Consider the following 24,284-nt stretch of genomic DNA (forward strand, 5'->3'; position numbering starts at 1 on the left):
GCCCATGGGTTGGTTTCTATTAAAACTAACAAATTGAACCAACTTTTTTGTGTGTGTGTTATGTGATTGTCATATTAAAACTGGCTTGGAAACTTGCCTTGCCTGCATTTAGTTTAGCTACTTTTCACATGTCTTTGTTTTTATGTAGTTTTTGTTGTGTTTTGTCCCAGGCTCCAAATTCTGACTTTCAATTTTTAGATATGTAAAAACCATCATAAAAATACACGTTTTTAAAACGATGATGATGCAAACACTTTGTGAAATCAACAGACAGTCATTTATATGCTAATTACAAACTTAACGTGTGGTTAGGCCTGTCGCAATAATCAATTTTTCGACTTATCGTGCAATATATGTACATGTACATTTTGGTGACGAAATATATCGCCCATTATATTTACTTAAAAATTTACGTTCCACTTTTGCAGCTTCTCGTACGTAACGTGGTGAAGTCGTGAGGAGCTTGTGCAAATTTAAAACATGCTTCTAAAAAAAAAGTTTCATCTGCAGATTTGGTCTTGTTTAGGGTTCTGTCCCTTTGTGCATACAGACATCAGATTATTGATTTACTATTTTTTAAGGTTTTTAAGGTATCTAATGTTTGGATACTTAATTTCCACAATCTAAATATTCTCAAAAATGTAAAGTTTGTTGTAATTTGGAAGAGTGTAGGCTGTGCTTCATACATCACTACACCGTCGACAATAAACAATGGAATTTATTTGTTCAAAATTGCAGAAATTTCACTAATTCAATCTGCTGGTTTACTAAGGAGACAGCAGTTTGCGATGAAATTTGAGACATGTTACGTACAAAGAAAACAAAGAAAATTGAATGTAAATATCAGCTGTGATTTAAAGTTTTTTCTGTCATTTCAAAGCGAGCCATTATTCTGTCAAATGACGTAAAAATGCATAAGGAACTAGCTATGAAATTAAAATATGCAAGACAAATTTGGCCATTTTATTTAAAACAATAATAATAATTTCAAATGTGACTGAAATAGTTTCAAAATATGGTGGTTCAGAAAAATTACAGAATGGTCTTGTACCGTGTTAAAAGTATTTTAATGCTAAATTATTTTCTAAAAGTCCACTGGGCCAAAAGTGTCCTAGATAAATAAGAGCCCTGTCCCAGAATCCCACAGTTGATTTGTATTTATGGCCAGTGACTTGCAGAAGCATATACTAACATTTCCTGCATAAAAATAATATTTGAAAGCAATGTAAACTGGAAAATGTTACGAGTTAATGGTTGAATAAGTAACTGGAGAAATGTTCCAGTAGTGCATTTGATGTTATAGTTCTGTGCTTTTGTAAATTGTTAATCTAGACGCACACAAACACACAGAAATCCCTGTGCCAGGTCGGAGCGATTTACTGTAACATTCCTCTCATATTTATTTAAGTCGTCTGAATCTGTTTAGTGCTTTAACGATCCTGCCGTTTGGTGGGAAAGGATTTGATTTGTAGCGGCTCCTAATTAGCAAGGCCTGTCATGTACGTGAGATGAATGTCTTGAGGCATCAATCTTGGGATTTAACTACCCTGATTGTTTGTGTTTGGAGACATTCAGCTTTATTCACAACGCTGGAATGGTCAATGGCTAAATGCTCCATGTTCCCGTTCCAGAGTGGGAACGCCATGGACTCTATTCTTCTCGAATTCAAATTCAGAAAAAGCGGCGTGAAAGAAGCGAGAAAGAGCACCTTTGTTACTAATAAATGTGCCGCAGAAGCAGCTCTGTTTTATTGGCCCGCATAAGTTTGAATGCTTCATAAGACAAACCGTTATTGCAGAGCGTGACACGGTTTGTTGTAAAAGCTCGGCTTTTCTTTTGGGAGGGAATGCATATTTTTGACCTGTGCTGACGTCAGAAATGACACTCGTTTTAACCACAGCTTGCTTACTCTCAGGCTGAGAGACCAGATGCTGACATGGTTTATTACACTGCCCATGTTCAAAGTCACGAGGAGATTTCATAAGGTTCAAAGCTAATTAGCGTTCCTATAAAGCATCCTGGCGATTACAGATAGCATGCAACAGCATTGGGGATGCATTAGACTTCTATAATGTGTTTCTGAGGAAGATCAGCATTGGATTGTATTGTAAATATGTATTTTATCCATTGGGATTTGTGGAAAGTGCAATGTCCTATAATTATTAAAATGATTGTTCTTTTCCCGTGCACAGTTATTAAGAATGCAAATGTTGATATTGTCTAGAAAAAGTTTGAAATGGCTACCTTTGTCTTTTCTCTGTCTAGGCGGAGGAGGAAAACGGAAAGGAAGAAGTAAAAAATGGAGGGAGATCCTTCGCTTCCCTCATATCAGTCAATGCGCAGAGTTGAGCAAAACCATCGGTAATGTATCAACACTTAGTGTGTCTTGTTTATACACTTCCTGTCTTTTCCATTCTCCTTGATAGCTGTGTTTTTCTTCTGGCCAAGTGTGATGTAACTTTGCTGTTCACCATTGTTTAGCTGTCTCTGAGTTTACATTGCCATCGGCTTAATTCCAATTTGCTTAGAGTCTGAGAAATAGTATGCAAGAGTGCGTCCCAAATTACAGTAAGTTGAAAGTAGTGTGTCAAAGGTTCCTGGATGCCATACTTGTCCCAGTGGATTTGCAAAGTATGCATCCTTGCATGCTGTTTGGTCTAATATTGCACACAATCCCTTGAGCAACAGAAGAGGAGGAGTGACTGTTATTCACATTTTTCAACTGTTGAAAAATAACAGCCAACTCAAGACTTACCCAAGACTCTTATGCTCATCAAACATTCAGTTAAACAAAAATACGGTAAAAAGTAATATTGTGGAATATATTTACAATACTAAAATAGAAAACATTTCTTCTTATTATCAATGTTTAAAACAGTTGTGTATTACTCTCCTTCATAGCACGCCAAACCTGTTTGACTGACTTTCAATTGTGTCCCTATAATAAGAGTCAGTGGTGTTCAAAACTGGTTTTCATTGTATGAGCAAAGTGTCTTCTATTTGATTCCATAGGATACAGTAATACAGGTTTTATAAAGACTTGAGGTTGAGTAAATGGACATTTACATTTTTCAGTTTTCTTCCTTTAAAAGAATGCACCCATCTTGCGAGCGGCATTTCAGTGGGTGAAAGTGCTTTGTTGATGCCAGAGGTCAGAGGAGAATGGCCAGATCAAGCTGATAGAGGGCCAACAGTAACTCAAATAACCACTCGTTACAACCAAGAGCCCGTGTGAACTGTAGCCTCAGGAAACTCTCAGCCAAATAGAAGATCAGAGAAAGGGTTGCCTGGTCTGATGAGTCTTGATTTCTGCTTTTACATTTGTGGTATGGTCAGAATTTGGCATAAACGACATGAAAGCATGGATCCATTCATCCTCCCTTGTCTCAACGGTTTAGGCTGCTGCTCGGTGGTGTAACTGTGTGGGGGATATTTTCTTGGCACACTTTATTACCAACTGATAATAGTGTAAACATCACAGCCTACCTGAGAATTGTATCTTTGTCAGTATCTTTTGATGGCATCTTCTCGTAGGGAAACGTGTCATGACACAAAGCTCAAATCATCTCAGACTGGTTTCTTGAACATGACAATGAGTTCATTTTACTCAAATGGCCTCCACAGTCACCAGATCTCAATTTGGGATGTGGTGGAACGGGAGATTCACATCATGGATGATCAGCCACAAATTTGCAGCAACTGTGTAATGCTATCATGTCAATATGGACCAAAATCTCTGAGGAATGTTTCCAACACCTTGTTGAATCCACGCCATGAAGAATTAAGGCAGATGCGAATGCAAAATGGGGTCAAACTTGCTACTAGCAAAATGTACTTAATAAAGTATCACTGTATCACTGTAGTCATTTTTGGTAAAGTTTTCCTTTTGTATTGTGTCTCAGAGCGGGACTATTTCAGCCTGTGTGACAAGCAGCCCATCGGGGGACTTCTGTTCCGCCTCTACTGTGAGACGCGACCAGAGCTGCAGCGATGCATCCAGCTCCTGGACGCCATGGTACGTCTGCGCACACATACACACACGTCTGCAGTACTCGGTGCACCTGATTTATGTTCTAATGAAAACAGAATTTATTTAGGATCGTCCAAACACTAATAGCTGGTCCTTTTAAGCAGCTCCTCATCTTTGAAAATCTCTTGCCTACTCAAAGTTTCTCCGGTTTCTCGTAACCCTCTGTCTGAGTTACACGGGCCCGGACAACATGCCTCCCACATGACTAGCCTGGGCTATCATGGAGTAAAGCCCAAAATATCAGGACTGGCATGTGGTCACTGAATGAGACCATTGTCTGGTCTCTCCAACACCCCCACAGACCCCAAACAGTCTGAACCCCGGGAACCTGAACCCATGACAGGAAGTCGCCATCATAAAACATGGGGCTGCGTGTTTGTGTTTTTTAGGACTTGGAAAAGGTGTTCGTCTTGTTTATGATGTATTGGAACGTTCTCCTTCTCATTTTAACAAAAACCCTTTGTGTAAGTGAATAGGGAAGCTTTATTGATGTGTTTCAGAGACGTACGTAAATGTCATCTGAAAGTCAAATAAAATAAAACCAAAATGTCCTGAACATAAAAACACTGTTACCGTGCCTGGGTTACAATGTTACAGCTAATGAAGGAAGAGCAGATGATTTTTCAATAATGAAGGGAAAATGCCAGGATGGGATATTTTTAATTGGGATTTTATTAGGTGTTATTTTATGAAGAGCAGCTGTCAATAAAGGTGCATGGGACCACTAAATGAATCGTAATTATAGCTCCTTGTTTGGAGAATTTACTTTTGAGAGAATCTCACAGAGAAGTCATATTTCACGCAAAAATCAAAAGACAAGAAAATTAAATTATATTTTGCCTTAAGAAAAAAACAAAAAACGTATTTTAGAGCCACTAGAAAATAGGATCCCCAAATGATTATTACTGTAGTGCCAAAAAAATAAATCTGTAATAGAATAATATACACTATCATTCAAAAGTATTATACTAACCAACGCTGCTTTTATTTGTTTTGGTTTCTATTTTAATATATTTGTATGTATATATTTGTAGTTTATCCCTGTGATGTCAAAGCTGAATTTTCAGCATCATTACTTCAGTCTTCAAAGTCACATGATCATTCAGAGATAATTTACTTGGAATATAGTTTTGTACATACAGTAGTTGCTGACTCTTTATATATGAAATTGAATTCAATTTCCGTTTTGTCGGGTTTAAAAAAGATTAGTATACCGCGGCAGCGGTCGCGGCAGCCCTCCAGTTAAGCCCTCCTCGTGTGAAGACCGAAGAGTGTAAAGACCATCGACTCTACCGTGCGACTCCACCGGGCAGGGACACCGGCCGGGGATATAAGTATTGTTTTGATTAATCTTTTTCCTTTTCCTTGTTTCATTTCTGTTTCAGTTGTTTTTTGTTTATAACCAAATCTTACTATGTGTTTCCAGATCCCTACTATCATTACCACTCGTAAACCATGCAACACACAATGTAGACAGCGCAATCTTAACAACCTGCATACTTTACCTATGTCTGCTAATACACTACTTTCTTTTCCTATTGGTCTCTGGAATTGCCAGTCTGCTGTAAACAAAACCGATTTCATTACTTCTATTATTAGTCATTCAAAGCTTAATCTCATGGCCCTAACAGAGACCTGGATCAAACCAGAGGACACTGCTACACCTGCAGCACTCTCCAATAATTTCTCATTTTCCCACTCTCCCCGTTTGACTGGAAGAGGTGGAGGTACTGGTCTGCTCATCTCTAATGATTGGAAATTTAATCCTTTACCATCTTTGGGTATCAACAGCTCCTTTGAATCTCATTCAGTTACTGTTACCTACCCTTTTAAAAAAAAAATTTTAATTGTCTATCAACCCCCAGGACCACTGGGTAACTTTTTGGATGAATTAGATGTGTTGCTCTCAACCTTTTCTGAGGATGGTACTCCCCTAGTTATGCTTGGAGATTTCAACATTCATCTAGATAAACCTCTGTTTGCCGATTTCCACACTCTGCTTGCCTCTTTTGAATTCAACCGGGTGTCAACTACTGCTACTCACAAATCAGGCAACCAACTGGACCTTATTTATACACGAAACTGCTCTAGTGATCATGTTCTGGTTACTCCACTGCACACGTCGGATCACTTCCTCCTCACTCTTAACCTCAACATGATCCCTGACACATCACTTACCCCTCCACATGTCATCTTTCGACGTAACCTACGCACACTTTCACCCTCCCGGCTATCTGCAATGGTTTCATCTTCACTTCCTTCCCCTAAACTGTTTGCATCTTTGGATGCTAACAGTGCTACTGATACTTTCTGCTCCACTCTTACATCTTGTTTAGACACTGTTTGCCCCTTATCTTCCAGGCCAGCCCGTAACACCCCTTCTGCCCCTTGGTTATCTGATGTTCTACGCGAACACCGTTCTAAGCTTAGAGCTTCTGAAAGGGTGTGGCGCAAGTCCAAAAATACTACTGATCTTATTGTGTATCAGTCACTCCTATCTTCTTTCTCTGCTAATGTCTCCTCTGCTAAAAGGACATACTACCATAACAAAATTAACAATTCATCTAACTCTCGCATACTTTTTAAAACATTTTCCTCACTTCTTTGTCCTCCTCCTCCTCCTCCTCCTGCTTCATCTCTAGTAGCTGACGACTTTGCAACGTTTTTTCATTAATAAAATGAAAAAAAAAAATTAGTGCACAATTTTCCACACCACACTCAGTCAAGCTCATATCACCAGCAAACTCACACTCATTTACATCCTTCTCTTCATTCTCTGAGGCAGAAGTCTCAAAACTCATCCTTTCTAATCACCCTACAACTTGCCCCCTTGATCCAATTCCATCTCATCTCCTTCAAGCCATTTCTCCTGAAGTTGTACCTGCACTCACTCACATCATCAACACTTCCCTCCACACTGGTGTTTTTCCCTCATCATTTAGACAGGCACGTATAACTCCACTACTTAAGAAACCCAACCTCAACCCATCTCTTTTAGAGAACTACAGACCAGTTTCCCTTCTTCCTTTTATTGCAAAAACACTTGAACGAGCTGTGTTCAAACAAGTCTCTACATTTCTCACACACAACAATCTCCTTGACAGCAACCAATCTGGCTTCAGAAGTGGACATTCAACTGAGACGGCCTTGCTCTCAGTTGTTGAAGCTCTAAGACTGGCAAGAGCAGAATCCAAATCTTCAGTACTTATCCTGCTTGATCTGTCCGCTGCTTTTGACACGGTTAACCACCAGATCCTCCTATCAACGCTACTGGCGAAAGGCATCTCAGGAACAACACTTCAATGGTTTGAGTCTTACCTATCAGATAGGTCCTTCAAAGTATCTTGGAGAGGTGAGGTGTCCAAGTCTCATCATCTAACTACTGGGGTGCCTCAGGGCTCAGTTCTTGGACCACTTCTCTTCTCTGTATACATGGCATCATTAGGTTCTGTCATTCAGAAACATGGCTTTTCATACCACTGCTATGCTGATGACACTCAACCCTACCTCTCATTCCATCCTGATGATCCAACGGTAGCTATTCGCATCTCAGCTTGTCTAACTGACATTTCTTCCTGGATGATGGACCATCACCTTCAACTCAACCTTGCCAAGACAGAACTGCTTGTGATTCCAGCAAACCCATCGTTCCATCACAATTTCACCATCAAGTTAGGCACATCAACCATAACTTCTTCAAAAACAGCTAGAAGCCTTTACAATTAATTCAGAACGCGGCAGCAAGATTAATTTTTAATGAGCCAAAAAGAATACACGTCACACCTCTGTTTATCAATTTACACTGGCTTCCAATAGCTGCTCGCATAAAATTCAAGGCATTGATGTTTGCCTACAAAACTACCACTGGCTCTGCACCAATTTACCTAAATTCATTACTTCAGACTTATGTGCCCTCTAGAAGCTTGCGTTCTGCAAGTGAACGTCGCTTGATTGTTCCATCCCAAAGAAGCACAAAGTCACTTTTACGGACTTTTAAATTAAATGTTCCCTTCTGGTGGAATGAACTCCCCAACTCAATCCGAGCAGCTGAGTCCTTAGCCATCTTCAAGAATAGGCTTAAAACACATCTCTTCCATCTTTATTTGACCCTCTAACTTTAACACTCACTATTCTAATTCTATTAAAAAATCTAACTACCTTTCTAATCTTTTTGTATTCTATTTTCTTTTCATTTATTATGCAATTGTATATGTATGTGTGTGTGTGTATGTGTAAAGACCTCTAACTAGCTTGCTCTATTCTTTTATTTCTTTTTATTTATTATATTAGTTAAAATCCCATGCTACGTGTACTGTGTTAACCTAACTGAGACTTGTTATAGCACTTATATATCATTGCTCTTTTTGTTGTTTTTGATTGCTTCCGCTGTCTTCATCTGTAAGTCGCTTTGGATAAAAGCGTCTGCTAAATGAATTAATGTAAATGTAATGTAAATATGTGTGTGTGTGTGTGTGTGTGTGTGTATATATATATATATATATATATATATATATATATATATATATATATATATATATATATATATATATATATATATATATATATAATGCATCCATGCTGAATAAAAGTATTAATTTCTTTCAGAAAACAAAAATCTTACCGACCCCAAACTGTTGAACACTGCTTGTCAAATAATGATATTCTACAAACAAACTCGATTTTGAAATTTCTTTAGATGTTTAGGATGAAATATGGCCCTGAGATGCTCTTGACAGACTTTGTGAGATTTCACCCAATTTAGATGCACTCTTCATGACACAGAGATGTATTGAGACTGTTTGATGTAAAGTATGTATGTTCTGCAGGCAGTGAGCGTGTATGCATGTGTTTGTGCGAGTCACCATAAGGAAAGAGCCCGGGGGGATTTTTTAAGGCCTGCTCTGACGTCAGAGAGTAGCAGGATCTCAATTGTTGTGGCGAGTCAGACAGCGCTGTCTGTGTCTGCTCTGTGTGAGATCTGTGTGTGTGTGTGTGTGTGTGTGTGTGTGTGAGAAACAGGGAAAGAAACGCGAGAACTTCATGCGAGAGACCTCTTCACACGTTCTTTTGGGTTTATGTATACACAAAGACAATTGAAATGTGCATGCCGCTGACCTTTTTGGTCCGGGTTTTGTTTTTCCATCTCGGTGGAGGCGGAGTAGTCCGACGTTATCGCACACATCAGATTGGCCCAGTTCCTCTGTGTCAGAGGCAGCCCGCCATTTGTTTTGGCCTGGTAGCTCTACTGTACCATTCAGAGCCTCTGACGTAAGTCTGTTCTCAAACCACTATTATGATTGGAGCTCTCTCTGTGTGTGTGTGTGTTTGTATTTTCTGCTTTTTTCCATACAGTGACCTTTAACATGCAAGCAAAGCTAATTCCCTTGCAAATTCCATCATTTCCCATTCCAGAGAGCAGTATTTAAGCCCCGTGTCCTTTCTCAATGTCACTGAGATTAATTTCTGCATGAATTTAGAATAACATTTTATATCCAGCGATAATTTTTTGTGTCAGTAGTAAATCTGTAAACGGGCATCACCTCTTCATTACAAGCTACAGCACAAAACAAACATAAATGAACATCACAAGGTGTCTTGTTTCACCCGTGGAGAGACGTCAATACTCACACATTTTTCAAGTTCATGTCCGCCGACGTTAATCTACTCTCCTGTCAATCAAACTCCACTGAAGGGTCAATAAAGACTTTTATTAAGATATAAATACACATACGTAGAGCACATCGAATATGGTAAGTGAGGCTTAAACGTGCTTTATTAATACGTGAGAACCTGGGAGAATGGGAACTTTTAAACTTTGTTAAATGGAACTGTCCCTTTAAATAAGGCACTAGCTGCAATTAATTCCATAGAACCGTCTTCTATTGAACTCTGAACATTCCTTGCAACATTTTCTGCCTTCGTCACTCATTTGAAATCTTCCATTGGAGGAGTTGCTAAATGTGTAAAGAGGAATGGAAATCATGCTGCTGTATGTGTCGAGACGCTGTGCCCGCGCGGGCACACAGTCCCCCACTATGTAATGACGTTCAGTGTATTTATTGACGCTGCTGGGCCGTGCTGTGGCGCTCCAGGACCTTATGGAATCCTGCCGTGTTGACTGGCTGGTTACCCAGCAACCTGAAGTCACACACATGGTGGGCTTCATGAAGCGTGTGTGTGTGTGTGCTCGTGAAGCATATGTGTGACGCGTGTGCGGACACATGGTTTGTGCGACAACCTATTTGTGGGTACATATGCTTTGGTGCAGGCGCGTGTATGTGTGTGTTTACATCTTTCGGGACGGATCCGAGTGGGGGCAGGTGGTCATGGAGAGTCTTGCGTAATGGGATCCACTGAGCGCGAGGGTTGGGCGGGGGGGGGCTGGGGGTGTTGATGAGGGTGTCATTAAGTATTACCCCTCTAACACACACACACACAGGCACATTTATGGCCCTTAGGGAAAGGACGTGCCAGACTGTGGAGCTCATTCATTGTGTAATCACTCACGGACTCAATTACATGATGCTTCTGCCTCATTCAGCATATAGAAATAGATACTGACTGAAATGAAGTCAGTGAATGTAGTTTCTGTTTTCCTGTGTTGAACAAATGATTTGAGTTCATATAATACTCTCTGTCGGTCTCAGTTTCATTAGTCTCAAGGTTTTGGAGTATCGGCACAAGGTCTGGTCAATATTATACTTACATTCATGCATTTGGCAGACGCTTTTATCCAAAGTGACTTCCAGTGCATATTAGCCTCACATGACTAGTTCTTTGACTAACACAAGTCTGGTCCACGTTGCAGCTTATTCTGGGCTTTAAGAAACCCTTATAAAGTGAATAACAATAGTTGTTTTGTTATTACATGTTGTGGGGTCTGAAATAGGTTATGCTGTAATAATAGACTATTTGTTTAAAATAAATAATGGCACAGGTTTTTTTTTTCTCCATATCCCCTAAAAGCTGGGTGGTTGCACCCTCAGTAAGCTTGTTTAGCTTAGATTGCCAACTTATTTTAATATTATTGATTATATAACTTATTATACTACTTTTTTTTTAGTAGTTTTGTAATGTTCTTTGTTTTTGTCCCTATTATGCAATTTTTAAGGTCCCTAATATTGTTATGGGATTCTCCTACAATTGGTTTGCATGCATGCAAGGTCCAAAAAAATAAAAACGTTTTCTCAAAATATAAATTTAATATCACCTCATTTTCCAATGAATCTCAAACGATATTGCCATAGTTCTGTATTTTGAATGATTGACAAAAAATATAAACATCTGTTATTTACAATTCTTACAGGCTATGATTCAGTGGAGCCAGCTGGTCCAAATAAACTGTGAACTAAACCATATTATATATTTTAACCACTGATTCTTTGCAGCCTCATCTTTCAAAAGTGAAAATAAAATAGATTTACTTTCGCAGCGTCTTTTTGACCTGAAATTAACCACACTAACAAGCTACAGTGTTTGAAGGTGGGTCAAGCTGTTCTAACGTACAACAAATGTGTTACCCAGTAATGTGTAGCCATCACAGAAGTGGGATTTGAATTACTGACGAATCGTTTAGGCTGATCAGACTTGATTCTTTCTTTTGGGAGACAATAACTTTATTTATCGTGCACTTTTGGCTTTACAACTTTGTAGATCGCTTGCATTCACATACAGCTACATTATACACTTCATGAACGGCACTATTCAAAATGGCATAATAGAGGGGCACTTTACATTTTTCTATTTAGCTTTAATTTGTTTATTTTAGTTTTAGTTATTGTGACGAGTGGGGCGGGGCCTAGAGACGTGGGAACACCTCCTTCTTCCCATAGTTATGAAGGTTTAATTGTTACAGTGGTGCCGAAGCCCGGAAGAAGGAAGCGGGAACCGGTGAACAATCCAATAAAGACTTTAATAACAAAATAAACACAAAACAGCGCAACAGCCCCTCGCGGACAACTGTTGCGCACCAATAAAAAGCAAACACAACTAAAGCCCAGGCCTGGTCCTCTCTCGTCCGTCACTGTCATCGCTCCGGTTTTATATCCCTCCATCTCCTCCGTGGGACTCGAGACCGGTGGGTCGAGCAGGTGCCGCTCATTTCCAAATAACGCCACCGGCCTCGCTCCTGTTCCCACGGCTCTCGGCCCCGCCCCACTCGTCACAGTTATTTTATTTATATTATTTAGTAGATTTATTTTAATTCAATTAACATGTAACAATTTAAATAGTTAACATTTTCGTTAACAATAACAACTGATTGCCACATGCATTCATATATTATTGCTGAATTAAATGGATAGTTCATCCAAATAATTCTAATTGTCATAATTCATGGCACTTACCTATTTTTGAAGCACAAAAGAAGATATTTTAATAAATGTTTCAGTTGTTGTTGTCCATATTGTGAAAGTTGCTGGGGTCAAAAACATCAAACTGCTTTGACTTTCATTGTATAGACAAAAAAGTTGTGAAAGACATTTTTCTAAATATTTTTTTTCACTGATCTGTAATATAGATGTTTTTTTTTCTCCACGATGGCCACATGAATCTGAAATACCCATGAGAGTGAAGTGTGGATAATTCAGTTCAGTTCAAATCAGTTTAATCACAATGCTATGAACCTTAAAGTCTTGGGAAAGGCTATAAACTGGCAAACACAATTTTGATTCTCAATGAACTGATTAAAACCCGTGCTCCCTCTCTCCCAGAAATTACAATTTTCCATTTTTAAATGCAGTATGAATCAGTATTGCTCCCTACGCTGGCTACTGTTTCATTAACGTCTAAATTAGATTCATTATGTCACAAGGTATCATTTTTATTGTGGATTATGTTATGGCTTGTTCATCTCAAAGTTCATTTATAATTAGCTGTGAGTAATTTGTTTGTATTGGATCATTTAGGAGGACTACGAGGTGACACCCGATGAGAAGAGGAAGAGTCGAGGAGATGAGATCATCAAGAAGTTTCTCACCAAGCAGGTGTGACTTTGTTTAACTTTCCTGTTGTGTGTGTGTTCATTTTGGATCTTGAATGTCTCAGTGTGCATCAGTAATCAGAGAGCATGTTGTTTCTCCTACAGTCCTCTGATTGTGTAGATGTAGCTGAAGGTCTTGCTGAAAGTTGCAGAGAAAATCTAGAACTGAGCCCCTGCAAGGAGATCTTCAGTGACTGTCGCAAGTAAGAAACGTGTAAACACCTGGACCTCTGATGCTCTTAAACGAAGCTAATTCAGATACCTTAACCCTAGCCACAAATCTTCTTGTTATAACTGTCGATAACTTATGGTGTGTTTTAGATTTGTATTAAAATGCTATTTATAATTTAAAAAAAGTTAAATATTACAAATACTTGTTTATTTATTATTTTTTAACAATTAGGATGGTTTATTGTGAGTTTGCATGCTAACACTTTGTGCTAAAGATATGTAGTGCACTAGTGATGGGAAGATCACTAGCCTTTGAATGTTTCTTTTGCTCACCAAGGCTGCATTTATTTGATAAAACCTACAGTAATATTATGAAATATTATTACAATTAAAAATGTCTGTTTTCCATTTTAATGTATTGTAAAGTGTTATTTATTCCCTTGATTCAAAGCTGTATTTTCAGCATCATTACTCCAGTTTTCAGTGTCACATGATCCTTCAGAAATCTTTCTAATAATTAATGCTTATTTTGCAGATTTTTTTATCAATGTTGAAAACAGTTAAAATATTTATTTAAACCCTAATACATTTTTTCTTCAGGATTCTTTGATCAAAAGAACAGCATTAAAAAAAATAAATGTTTTGTAACAATTCATTTTGATAAATTTTAATGCGTTTTTGTTGAATAAAATAATTTCACAAAAAGACATAAAAAATAATAATAAACATATCGTTCCCAAACATTTGATTGGTAGTGTATTTAATATGTAGCAAGCATTGTGCGCATTTGGACAGACTGCAGCAATAATTTTGTGCAAAAATAACCCAAAATTAAATAAAAAATTTCACACCTTTTATATACTATTTTCAACATGTAATAATTTGCACACTGTCATCCTAATACTGCATACTATGTAGCAGTGATCAGGGTACAGGTGGGCACCCAGTTAGAAGTTGATAATTTTCTAAACTTGTCTAATTTATTAAATTATAATAAATATCTTATTTCCTTATAACATTATGTATTTAGACAGTCAATACAGTCAGTTAATTTGAGTTATTTTCCCTCTTCCTATGAGCATACCTTAGGCTTGTCAAAACGATGATTCATCTTTCTGTTAGTCCCACCCACAATGCCATGTTTGTGACGTAAGGACATGATAGTAAAATACTAGTGTTTGTGGAGTTGAATTTGTAAATAGCGACACAAACATCAATCAGATCAATCCTTTAAAAAGTATATACTGAATATCGCAATTGAAACGAAGTCTTAGCACTGAATCCAAACAGTCGAACAAATTCGAGCACCTGCGTGTGATGGATTTATATAAATCAGAAACTTCAGAGCCACATAGCATTATCATATTAGCATCGGTACAGTGTTTGATTTGCGAAATAGATGCGTCATAAACATAAACATTGTGCGAGCTCGATCCTGTTCACCACAACAAACTGCATGATTTGCAGCTGCGCACATTTCTGCAGTCGCAAGTCGATGTGCTCGAACTGACAGAGACACTTAATTATAAAATTATCTGCAAAACTAATGCTTTACATTAAACTTCCTTTAGTTGACATAAGTTGATGCATGAACTAGCATTAACAATTATCAATACATTCAATACAATATTTATTATATTCGTTTTTCGTTGGGTAATAAAAATAAAACTTTTCATTGTTATCTTTGTTAGTACTAATGTTAACAGAACTATAACTTTAAAAATGCAAATGTTGAAATTAAAATGAATGTTTATCAATGCTTTAGAAGTATTTTGTATTGACCTGTGTGTTGTATTTTCTGTTGGCAACTTGACATGCAGTGTTTATACCCTTCACTTTGCCCACCCAGTTTTATGTAAAGACAGTATTAGGAGTCTACAATTCTGACAAATATCATAGTTGTCGATTATTCCCCTTGAAATTGTAATTGCGATTATTAACTACGATTATCACAATTTACGTTGAATGATGTTTACCATTGTTGGAAGCAACAGCATGCAATTTGTAATTTTTTAGATGGAAAATAAACACTGAAAACACTTAACTGAAAAACTTTCTATAGTATTAAGCCTCAAATGTCAAATATAAACTGTACTGTTTTCTTCTTTAAATAAAAAAAATATATATATATGCATGGTATTATACTAAAACTATATTAAAACAATGGAAGAACCCTTAAGATAACCGGTAGAAAGAAAAACAAACACATTTTAAGCATAAAAACACAAGTGGACTTGGAACGATTAATTGCCGCTTTGAATGATTACGTAATTGTGGCATTCGTAATTGTAAATGCAATTAGAAATTGAATGAATTGTGCATCCCTAGACAGTATTCAGAATTAAGTTGTGCAGTTTTTCACTTTGAAATTAATTAGTAAACAGAATTGATTTCTACAGAAGTAGACACTACTGCTTAATGTTAGAGCTCTTTCTATGGTCTCCTAACGGTCTCCACGCTGTTCTCACAGAGCTCTTCATGACTACTTAAGTGGTGCTCCTTTTACTGACTATCAGAACAGCATGTACTTCGACCGCTTCCTCCAATGGAAAATGCTAGAAAGGTTGGTTGCACAATTTATCTAACTTTACTTTGTTACTTGATCTACTTACTCTACCATTTTTGCACTCTTTCATTCTTTGGTTTGCTGTTCCTCGCCCGGCTTAAAACAGACGTCCTGGATCAGGATAAATTATATCCAGCTGTTACAGCAGTTCGGACGTTAATCCATTTATATTATTTGTTAGCGTAATTGTTAACAGCTCAACACATGAAAGCAAACAGCCATGTTTTGGTCATGAAACATTGGAGTTACTCTGCAGCTTCTATGCTAGATATAAACTGATTTGAACTTTAACATTTATATGTGGAAAACTTTGCCTGTGAACACAATTCTAAAAAGCCTTTGTTTCACAAATGAGGTGGAAAATGTGTTTCTTGTGAAGGGTAACTTGTGCCCCACCTAGTTCTGTTAATGGATCTGAATGTTAAAATGTCAGTTTCCTGTCTGTGCTGGTTTGATATCAGATTTTGTGGTTTCATTCTAGACAATCCGTCACAAAAGACACGTTTCGGCAGTACCGAGTTCTGGGGAAAGGAGGCTTTGGAGAGGTGAGGATATTGTGAACAATTATGTGTGTGTACTGTGTATTTCCTCATTTGCTCTTTATCAAATCCCAGTGAGCTGCCAACCTAGATTGTATTTTTAAACATTATAAGTGTGCTCGAAATACAAGCAGTGACATCATACAGCCTTTATGTCCTTGTATTTCACCCATTCACCAGAATTGTTGATCGCTTTTAGCTCAGAAATATGCTCGCACTCAGTTTTGAGTCAGGTTTCCTGTCAAATAAAGAGCGTTATTTGTGTGAGATGCAAAGTCGCTGCGTGGGAAGGTGTGATCACATTAGTTACATTTCACCAAGGTGTCAACAGTATAGGGATGTATGAAGCACAGCTTTCACAGAAGTCACTTTCGAACCAAACAGCCTTCTGTTGGTCAGCGTGACGAAATTGCATGACAAACATGAACACAAGTGAAACTTGAAGACGAGCAAAATTTCCTAGTACTCCAGTCTTCAGAGTCACACGATACTTCAGAAATCATTCTTATATGCTGTTGTACTGCTCAAGAAACATTTCTTATCAATTACAGCAATGAAAGCTTCATAGTCTTATGGAAACCCTGATATATTAGTGAATTTAGCTAGCATTAGGTGCCTTTACATGGAGCACTGTATTCCGATTATTTCCGATGAGTTTAAACATCCAATCCGAATAAGAATGCTCCTCATAAACACCTCAGTCGAAATAAAAAATGCTCAAAACGATTGAAATTTCAAATCCTGTTTGAAGCTTGTGACATGTAAATGCACACATCAACACGATCACATCATTTATCTATGTTCGGATTCATTAATCAGAATTCCGATTTCATTCCAATTGAAACAAAAAGTGTCCGTGTAAACGTGGTTATAGTCAATGAAGTGGAATAACAACTACAAAGTCTCTTTACTGTAACTTTAAAAGAAGGCAAGACAATGTTGTCGAAACTAGCGCTGGATACCTGAGGTGATTTTGTGTTTTATTTTACACTGTTTCCCAGCCTGCCGTAACGATTTAATCTCCATTCACTCTTACCACCATTCATAACCAATTGTTCTGCAGCTATCCATTTTCTTTGTAAGCATCTTTGAAAAGAGGGTTTGACTCATCAAACAGCTGTGGGTTTTTCTGGACCTTTGCAGCGAGCTTCTCCACAAAGTCATCTGATAGTTTAAATGCACGAGCCCTTTAAATTGGAATAGATTTTGATTGGCTGTCTGTGTTTTTTATTTTTATTTTTACCTGGAAAAAATCATTTGGAAAGTGATCCCGATGATATCGTTCCTCTATATCATTATAGTTGTGCCATTCTCTTAAATTGAGAACGACTTCTAGAACTTTGTTTTAATATTTATTGTTTTTGGTGTGAACTAAACATTACATTTAATTCACCGTGTGCTGACCAACACAAAACTGCTTGCTTTGTAAAGTGACTTCTGTGTGAACTGTGCTTTTCCAACAACAATGGACAGTTTTCTTGTGCACATGCAACTTTGCAAAACTGTAAGGCAGCACCTACGTGTGTGTGTGTGTGTGTAATGATAATATAATATATTCTGTCCATCTGTGCCCAGGTGTGTGCATGCCAGGTGAGAGCCACAGGGAAAATGTATGCTTGTAAAAAGCTGGAGAAGAAAAGGATAAAGAAGAGGAAGGGGGAGGCCATGGCTCTAAATGAGAAACAGATTCTGGAGAAGGTCAACAGCAGGTTTGTGGTAAGTGGATTCATTCATTTATCTGTTATCTTTCATCAGTTTTCCTCCCTTTACTCTGGTCCTGTTTACACTGGGTATAAACATCCATCTTTTGCGATTCAGTCACAAGTGGCCAGTCAGGACAGGCTCAAATGTCAAATCAAGTCACATTTATTTATATAGCGCATTATACAATACTGATTGTGTCCAAACAGTTTAACAGTGTTAAATGGGAAAATAGTTTGTCAACAATGCATATTCCTCAATGCCTTGCTGTCTCTCTTGCTATATACCTTTTGTATTTCAAAATGGAAATAAATGTTTTTCATCTGATTTCACTCGTCTCTCTGGCTCTCAGGTTAGTTTAGCGTACACGTATGAGACCAAAGATGCCCTGTGTCTGGTGCTGACCATAATGAACGGTGGTGATCTGAAGTTTCACATCTATAACATGGGAACCCCAGGCTTCGAGAAGGAGCGTGTGCAGTTCTACGCCGCTGAGATCTGCTGCGGTCTCGAGCACCTGCACAGAGAGTCCATCGTCTACAGGTGTGCGGCTCTACATCAATCTCAAATGCCCCCAGCCTCATGAAATATTATGGTTAAGTCATTTTTATGTTGCTTTCTATCATTCTAGGGATTTAAAACCAGAGAATATACTATTAGATGATAATGGTAAGTCAAATCAAGTTGTCTTTCAAATGATTGCTTTGTACTGATCATACTACTTCTATCCCTTTGTGTTTAGTGAGTTACATTTTAATAATTGCAACAATAAATGCATTTTGCGTTTTGTATTTATCCCTACAGGTCATATCCGGATCTCAGACCTGGGGCTGGCCATTAAAGTGCCTGATGGAGAACAGATCCGTGGCCGAGTGGGGACCGTGGGCTACATGGGTAATGATCTTTAACTGCACTCATTTATACATGTGTAAAATATTGGAGTTGGGAGTTGAATAGTTGAATATTCACAGTAAAATTTAAGCGAAATGGTCTCATTTTTAAATAAAATTTAGCTTTTTTTTTATGTATATTTTGGAATTATATTAACCAATATTAATTGTTGATTTACAGTACCATTGAAAAGTTGTTGTTGTTTTTAAAAAAAAAGAAATGACACATGCAGTAAAGAATGCATTATTGATTGCATTATTATAAAAAGTGACAAACACTCTTAAATAGTTACAAAAGATTTCTATTTCAAAATAACTTGTGCATTAGAGAACTCTTTAAAAATGTATCATGGTTTACACAAAAATATGAAGCAGCACAACTGTTTTCAACATTGATAATAATCAGAAATGTTTCTTGAGCAGCAAATCAGCACATTAAAATGATTATGAACGGATCCTGTGACACTGAAGACTGGAGTATTTCAGCTTTAATCACAGGACTAAATTACATTATTAATAGCTATTTTAGAATTGTAATAATATTAGAATATTACTGCTTTAACTGTATTTTTCATCAAATAAATGTAACCTTGTTGAGCATATATATATATATATATATATATATATATATATATATATATATATATATATATATATATATATATATATGTGTGTATATGTATATATATGTATATGTATATATATGTATATGTATGTATATGTATATATATGTGTATATATATGTATGTGTATATATATGTATATATATATATATATATATATATATATGTATGTGTGTGTATGTGTGTGTATATATATATATATATGTATATGTATGTATATGTATATATATGTGTATATATATGTATGTGTGTATATATATATATATATATATATATATATATATATATATATATATATATATATATATATATATAGAAAGTATTACCACTCCAGACTTTTGAATGCTAATTGCATCTACTGAAAGAATTAAAAGGCTTTTTAGCTGCATCGAGCAGTCCTGCTAGATATCTATTCATAGCAATATGACACATTCAAACGTTGTTTATTGATTGATGAACTCAAACTGTATTGATGGACAGCTCCGGAGGTGATCAATAACGAGCGCTATGGCATGAGTCCGGACTGGTGGGGATTGGGTTGTCTGATCTATGAGATGACCGCCGGCCGATCGCCTTTCCGCGCTCGCAAAGAACGAGTGAAGAGAGAAGAGGTGGAGAAGAGGGTGCAGGAGGAAGAGGAGGAGTACAGCGACAAGTTTACAGAAGACACCAAAGGCATCTGCAGGATGGTGAGGCCACACACACACACACTGGTCAACATCCAAGATGACGCAGCAGAGTACAACTAAGAGCTTGTATCTCTTCAGTCAAACGCGCCATAGAAGCTGATTTAGAGCCTATTGATTGGACGCACAAAGCTGCTAAAGTTGAGTCCATTCTGAATGTTTGGCTCATTTCACTGGCTGGTAGTGCATGTTTTCTGCTGGGAAAGAAGCTGATAATGAGTTCTCTGAGACCAGCTCTGTTCACTATTGTTTAACAATCTAAATCTATTGTAAAGGACCTCTGTTGTCTTTTATTAGGGTTGTGTCATGCAACTCGAGCCTCACGTTGCTCCAAACCCATGTGACTTTATTTTACAGTATACGTGAACAGAGACAGACACCGTCAAGAACAGTTGAGAGAAATATTTCACAAAATGTGTTTTTAGGACACAAAGATAATGTGTGCTCTTAAGATGTTAAATAGATATGCATATTAGGTATAATATGTAAAAATGTACATGTAGTATTTTAGGGGGAAAAGTGTTACTCTTAGTGTCAACATAATAAAAAGGAAATATGTTCCAGTTAATATTGTAACCATTAGATTTTGTACATGGGTAATATAAAAGCTTGTTATTTAATTTTGGAAGCAATTCATTATTAAAGTAAATAATTGTAGTTATTATTTATATTCGTATACACTTTTATGAAAATATTGTAACATTTATGTTTATGAAAACATTATTATTTAGGATCATGTGACGCTGAGGACTGGAGTAATGATGCTGAAAATACAGCTTTGATCACAGAAATAAATTACATTTTACAATATGTTACAATAGAAAAGTTATTTTAAATTGTAAAAATATTTCACAATATTACTGTTTTTACTGTATTTTCTCTTCAATTAAATGCAGCCTTTCAAACTTTGTCCTCATGCGAACGTCCTCCACGTCGAAGCTCACGAAAGATCCCAGCCCAACTCGTTCCTGTGTGTGCTTTTGTAATGTCTGGTTTGTGATTGCTGCCCCTAGTTTTAGGATGTTGGCCCCATTTACATGTCTTCATTTGTTACACGCTCTTTTTCCTAATGTTTGTCATCGAGCAGCTTCGGCTGTGCTGTAATAGGTTACATTCCACTCTTAAAGAATGTACAGACCTGTGTTTTCCTAACGTCTCTGCTCTCTGTCCCGCAGCTGCTAGCCAAAGATCCCAAGCAGAGGCTCGGCTGCCAGGCGGACGGAGGTGCTGGAGTCAAAGCCCACCCCTTCTTCAAGAACATCAACTTCAAGAGGCTAGAAGCCGGCATTCTGGAACCTTCCTTTGTGCCTGATGTGAGTTCCTCTTCTTGTGTGCCTGAAATTACAATCAGAAAAAAAAAGTGATTTTTTTTATTTTTATGGAACATTCTATTGAAGCTTTAGACCAAATAGTTTTTTAATTCTATAAAGGGTATTTATATGTGTTCTTTCTTGTATCATATTTGATACAGCAGGCTTTTATGACTCATATAACAAGATTTATTGAGAATATGGAGTTACTATATCAGATACTATATCAGATATCATAAGAAAAGAAACATAATATGAAACTTGATGATATGAAAGATGACTTTCTGAAATTGTGTATCTGTGAGCTCTTTATAACAGTATAGTCTGTTATAGTAATTCTACTTACAGTACATAAAATGTATTTAAATATCATAAATACTCTAAAGTTTTATGATCAAAGCTTTGTACTTTTTATTGTGCGTCAAAACATATATTGCAACGCCATACAATGATGACTGAAAGATGAACATATAAATGTTCTTCAGAAGCCTGATGAAGCTGCGTTCTGAATCATTTGTAGAGGTTTAATTGTGCTTGATGGAAGTCCAGCCAGAAGGGCATTGCAATAGTCCAGACTAGAAACGACAAGGTCCTGGACAAGAAGTTGAGCAGCATGCTCCATTAGGAAGGGCCTGATCTCTCTGATGTTGTGCAACGCAAACCTGCATGACCGAGCGGTTTTTGCGATGTGGTCTTTGAAAGTCAGCTGGTCATCAAAGATAACGCCAAGATTTCTGACTGAACTTGATGGGGTAATTGATAATGAACCTAGCTGGATGTTGAAATGATGCTGTAGAGGAGGGGTTCTCAAAGTTTACATATAAAGGTCCAAATCTGGATTCTCATCAATGTCAAAAGGTCAGAAATAATTATTACAAAACTTGTTTTTAATAAACATTTTTATAACTTTATATAATGATTCAACTTTATTCTCTGAACTATTACATAAAGTTCTGCATTTTTATTCAACTAAATGCCATACATATTTTCTGTTCCTGAAATAGTACTTCAATGCAACCTAAAGTCACTTCAACTGAATTGCTAATATCTTTAATTATAACTGCAATATGCTGTTATAGAGCAGTGAATTATATAACTTTATTTATATCATGCAGCACAAATGTCCATATGTGTAACAAACTATGTTCATGTTTACAGACAAACTACGATCATGTTCATATGCCCAGACAGTCAACAGTAATATATGTTTTTTAAAAGGCTGTTTTGTACTCATTAATTCACAAATCTGAAACCGGTGACATTAATCTACTGAATGAAAACTAAAAGGTTTATTCAAAATGATGCTATTTGTAGTATATGGAGAAGAGGAGGGGTCCAAGAACTGATCCCTGAGGAACCCCTGTGACCAGTTGATGTGCTTTATACAACAGGTTTCATTTTTCAATCATGTTACAATGTGTGTATCAAATATTATACAGTAGACTATATAGGGTTAAATTCTGTGGAAGCTCATGGAATAAAAAATAAAAAAGTTATAAACTTTCAGTAAGACTTTTCATCTCAGAATTGCAGGATATAAATTCAGAATTGCAAGAAAAAGTTTACTTGCAGTTATGTGTTTTTGTTTTATTCCGTGGTGAAAAATAAACTTCTATAAGATTCAATTATTACTGTTTTTCATTTTTGTTTCCCCTCTTTGCCTACTTCATAGCCCAGGGCGGTCTACTGTAAAGATGTTCTGGACATTGAGCAGTTCTCCACCGTTAAGGGTGTCAACCTGGACCAAACAGACAATGATTTCTACTCCAAGTTTGCCACTGGCAGTGTCTCTATCCCATGGCAAACTGAGGTATGAAGCTGTGCTAGAAACCCAGCTGCTTCGAGTGTTATGAGATATGCCAATTTATAAAAAATTTTTCATATACTAACGTACTGGATCATATAACCCAGTATCGTTGTTAACATCCCATGTGGCGAGAAAGAAAAGAAAAAAAAAGTAAAATGTTTGCTGACCTCTAGGTGCACAGGTGTGTTAATGCTGTATATAAGAATGACTGAAAGGCTGCATTGACCAATCAGCATCCAGAACCATAATAATCCATTATTTAAAGATTTTCAAAAATTGATGAGTTGACCTTCTCATCATCATCTCCCTCTCTCTCTCTCTGTTTATCTGTGTCTGTCTGTATGTCTCTTGCTCTTTTGTGTCTGTTTTTTCTTTCCTACCTTTTTTATTCTTCTCTGCTGCAGATGATCGAGACGGAGTGCTTCAGTGACCTTAATGTATTCGGGCCTCAGGGAACGCGGCCCCCTGACCTGGATTGGAACCAGCCTCCCGAGCCTCCTCGGCGTAGCCTGCTGGACAGGATCTTTAGGAGACATGTGAGGATCCCCTCCACCTCCACCACAGAGGAACACCCCAGAGAACACAATAGTTAACTACAGACCAGGTCAAACACCCATCAGGACACACACGCTCACACATGTAGAGCAGAACAGCAGCGATCGGGCTGACGCGTTCTACACAGGGGCCAAAAATAACTCTTAGCCACAAGTCTAAAGGGGGTTCAGAAGTCTTTTTTTCAGAAGACAATTTGCTTGTATTTTGCATTTTTTTTTTAAATATTGTTTTTTTTTTTTCTGTCTCTACAAGAGTTCACATGTCAGTGATCAGATTTACTTAGACCTTAGAAATAGTGCAGAATAAATCATGTTTCTTCTTAATTGTACAAAATGTTTCTTTGTTTTATCTGTTTTAAATCTGTGTTTTTATTAGGGAATCATTAAGCTGTGTAACATTCAAAAGTTCAAAAGAACATTTATTCGT

The 24,284-nt window shown here is 37.2% G+C and overlaps 1 protein-coding gene across 3 annotated transcripts in view; it reads left to right on the plus strand.

Moving 5' to 3' along the window:
* LOC113070699 (G protein-coupled receptor kinase 5-like) overlaps positions 1 to 24,284 on the plus strand; it is a 51,437-nt gene that overhangs the window by 23,229 nt on the left and 3,924 nt on the right. Inside the window, exons 2-15 of one of the 3 annotated variants that reach the window (XM_026244090.1) lie at positions 2,266 to 2,361; positions 3,903 to 4,015; positions 12,937 to 13,014; positions 13,116 to 13,213; positions 15,652 to 15,744; positions 16,229 to 16,292; positions 17,862 to 18,002; positions 18,340 to 18,530; positions 18,619 to 18,656; positions 18,792 to 18,881; positions 19,981 to 20,189; positions 21,362 to 21,499; positions 23,169 to 23,306; positions 23,708 to 23,839. In XM_026244090.1, the coding sequence (XP_026099875.1) occupies positions 2,266 to 2,361; positions 3,903 to 4,015; positions 12,937 to 13,014; positions 13,116 to 13,213; positions 15,652 to 15,744; positions 16,229 to 16,292; positions 17,862 to 18,002; positions 18,340 to 18,530; positions 18,619 to 18,656; positions 18,792 to 18,881; positions 19,981 to 20,189; positions 21,362 to 21,499; positions 23,169 to 23,306; positions 23,708 to 23,839 (1,619 nt within the window). Of the gene's footprint in view, positions 1 to 2,265; positions 2,362 to 3,902; positions 4,016 to 12,936; positions 13,015 to 13,115; positions 13,214 to 15,651; positions 15,745 to 16,228; positions 16,293 to 17,861; positions 18,003 to 18,339; positions 18,531 to 18,618; positions 18,657 to 18,791; positions 18,882 to 19,980; positions 20,190 to 21,361; positions 21,500 to 23,168; positions 23,307 to 23,707; positions 23,908 to 24,284 lie in introns of all 3 variants that reach the window. The other 2 variants (XM_026244093.1, XM_026244094.1) reach the window with 2 other exon arrangements.

The sequence above is a fragment of the Carassius auratus genome, unplaced genomic scaffold, assembly GCF_003368295.1.
Source record: "Carassius auratus strain Wakin unplaced genomic scaffold, ASM336829v1 scaf_tig00005214, whole genome shotgun sequence".
In the NCBI taxonomy this organism is placed as follows: domain Eukaryota; kingdom Metazoa; phylum Chordata; class Actinopteri; order Cypriniformes; family Cyprinidae; genus Carassius; species Carassius auratus.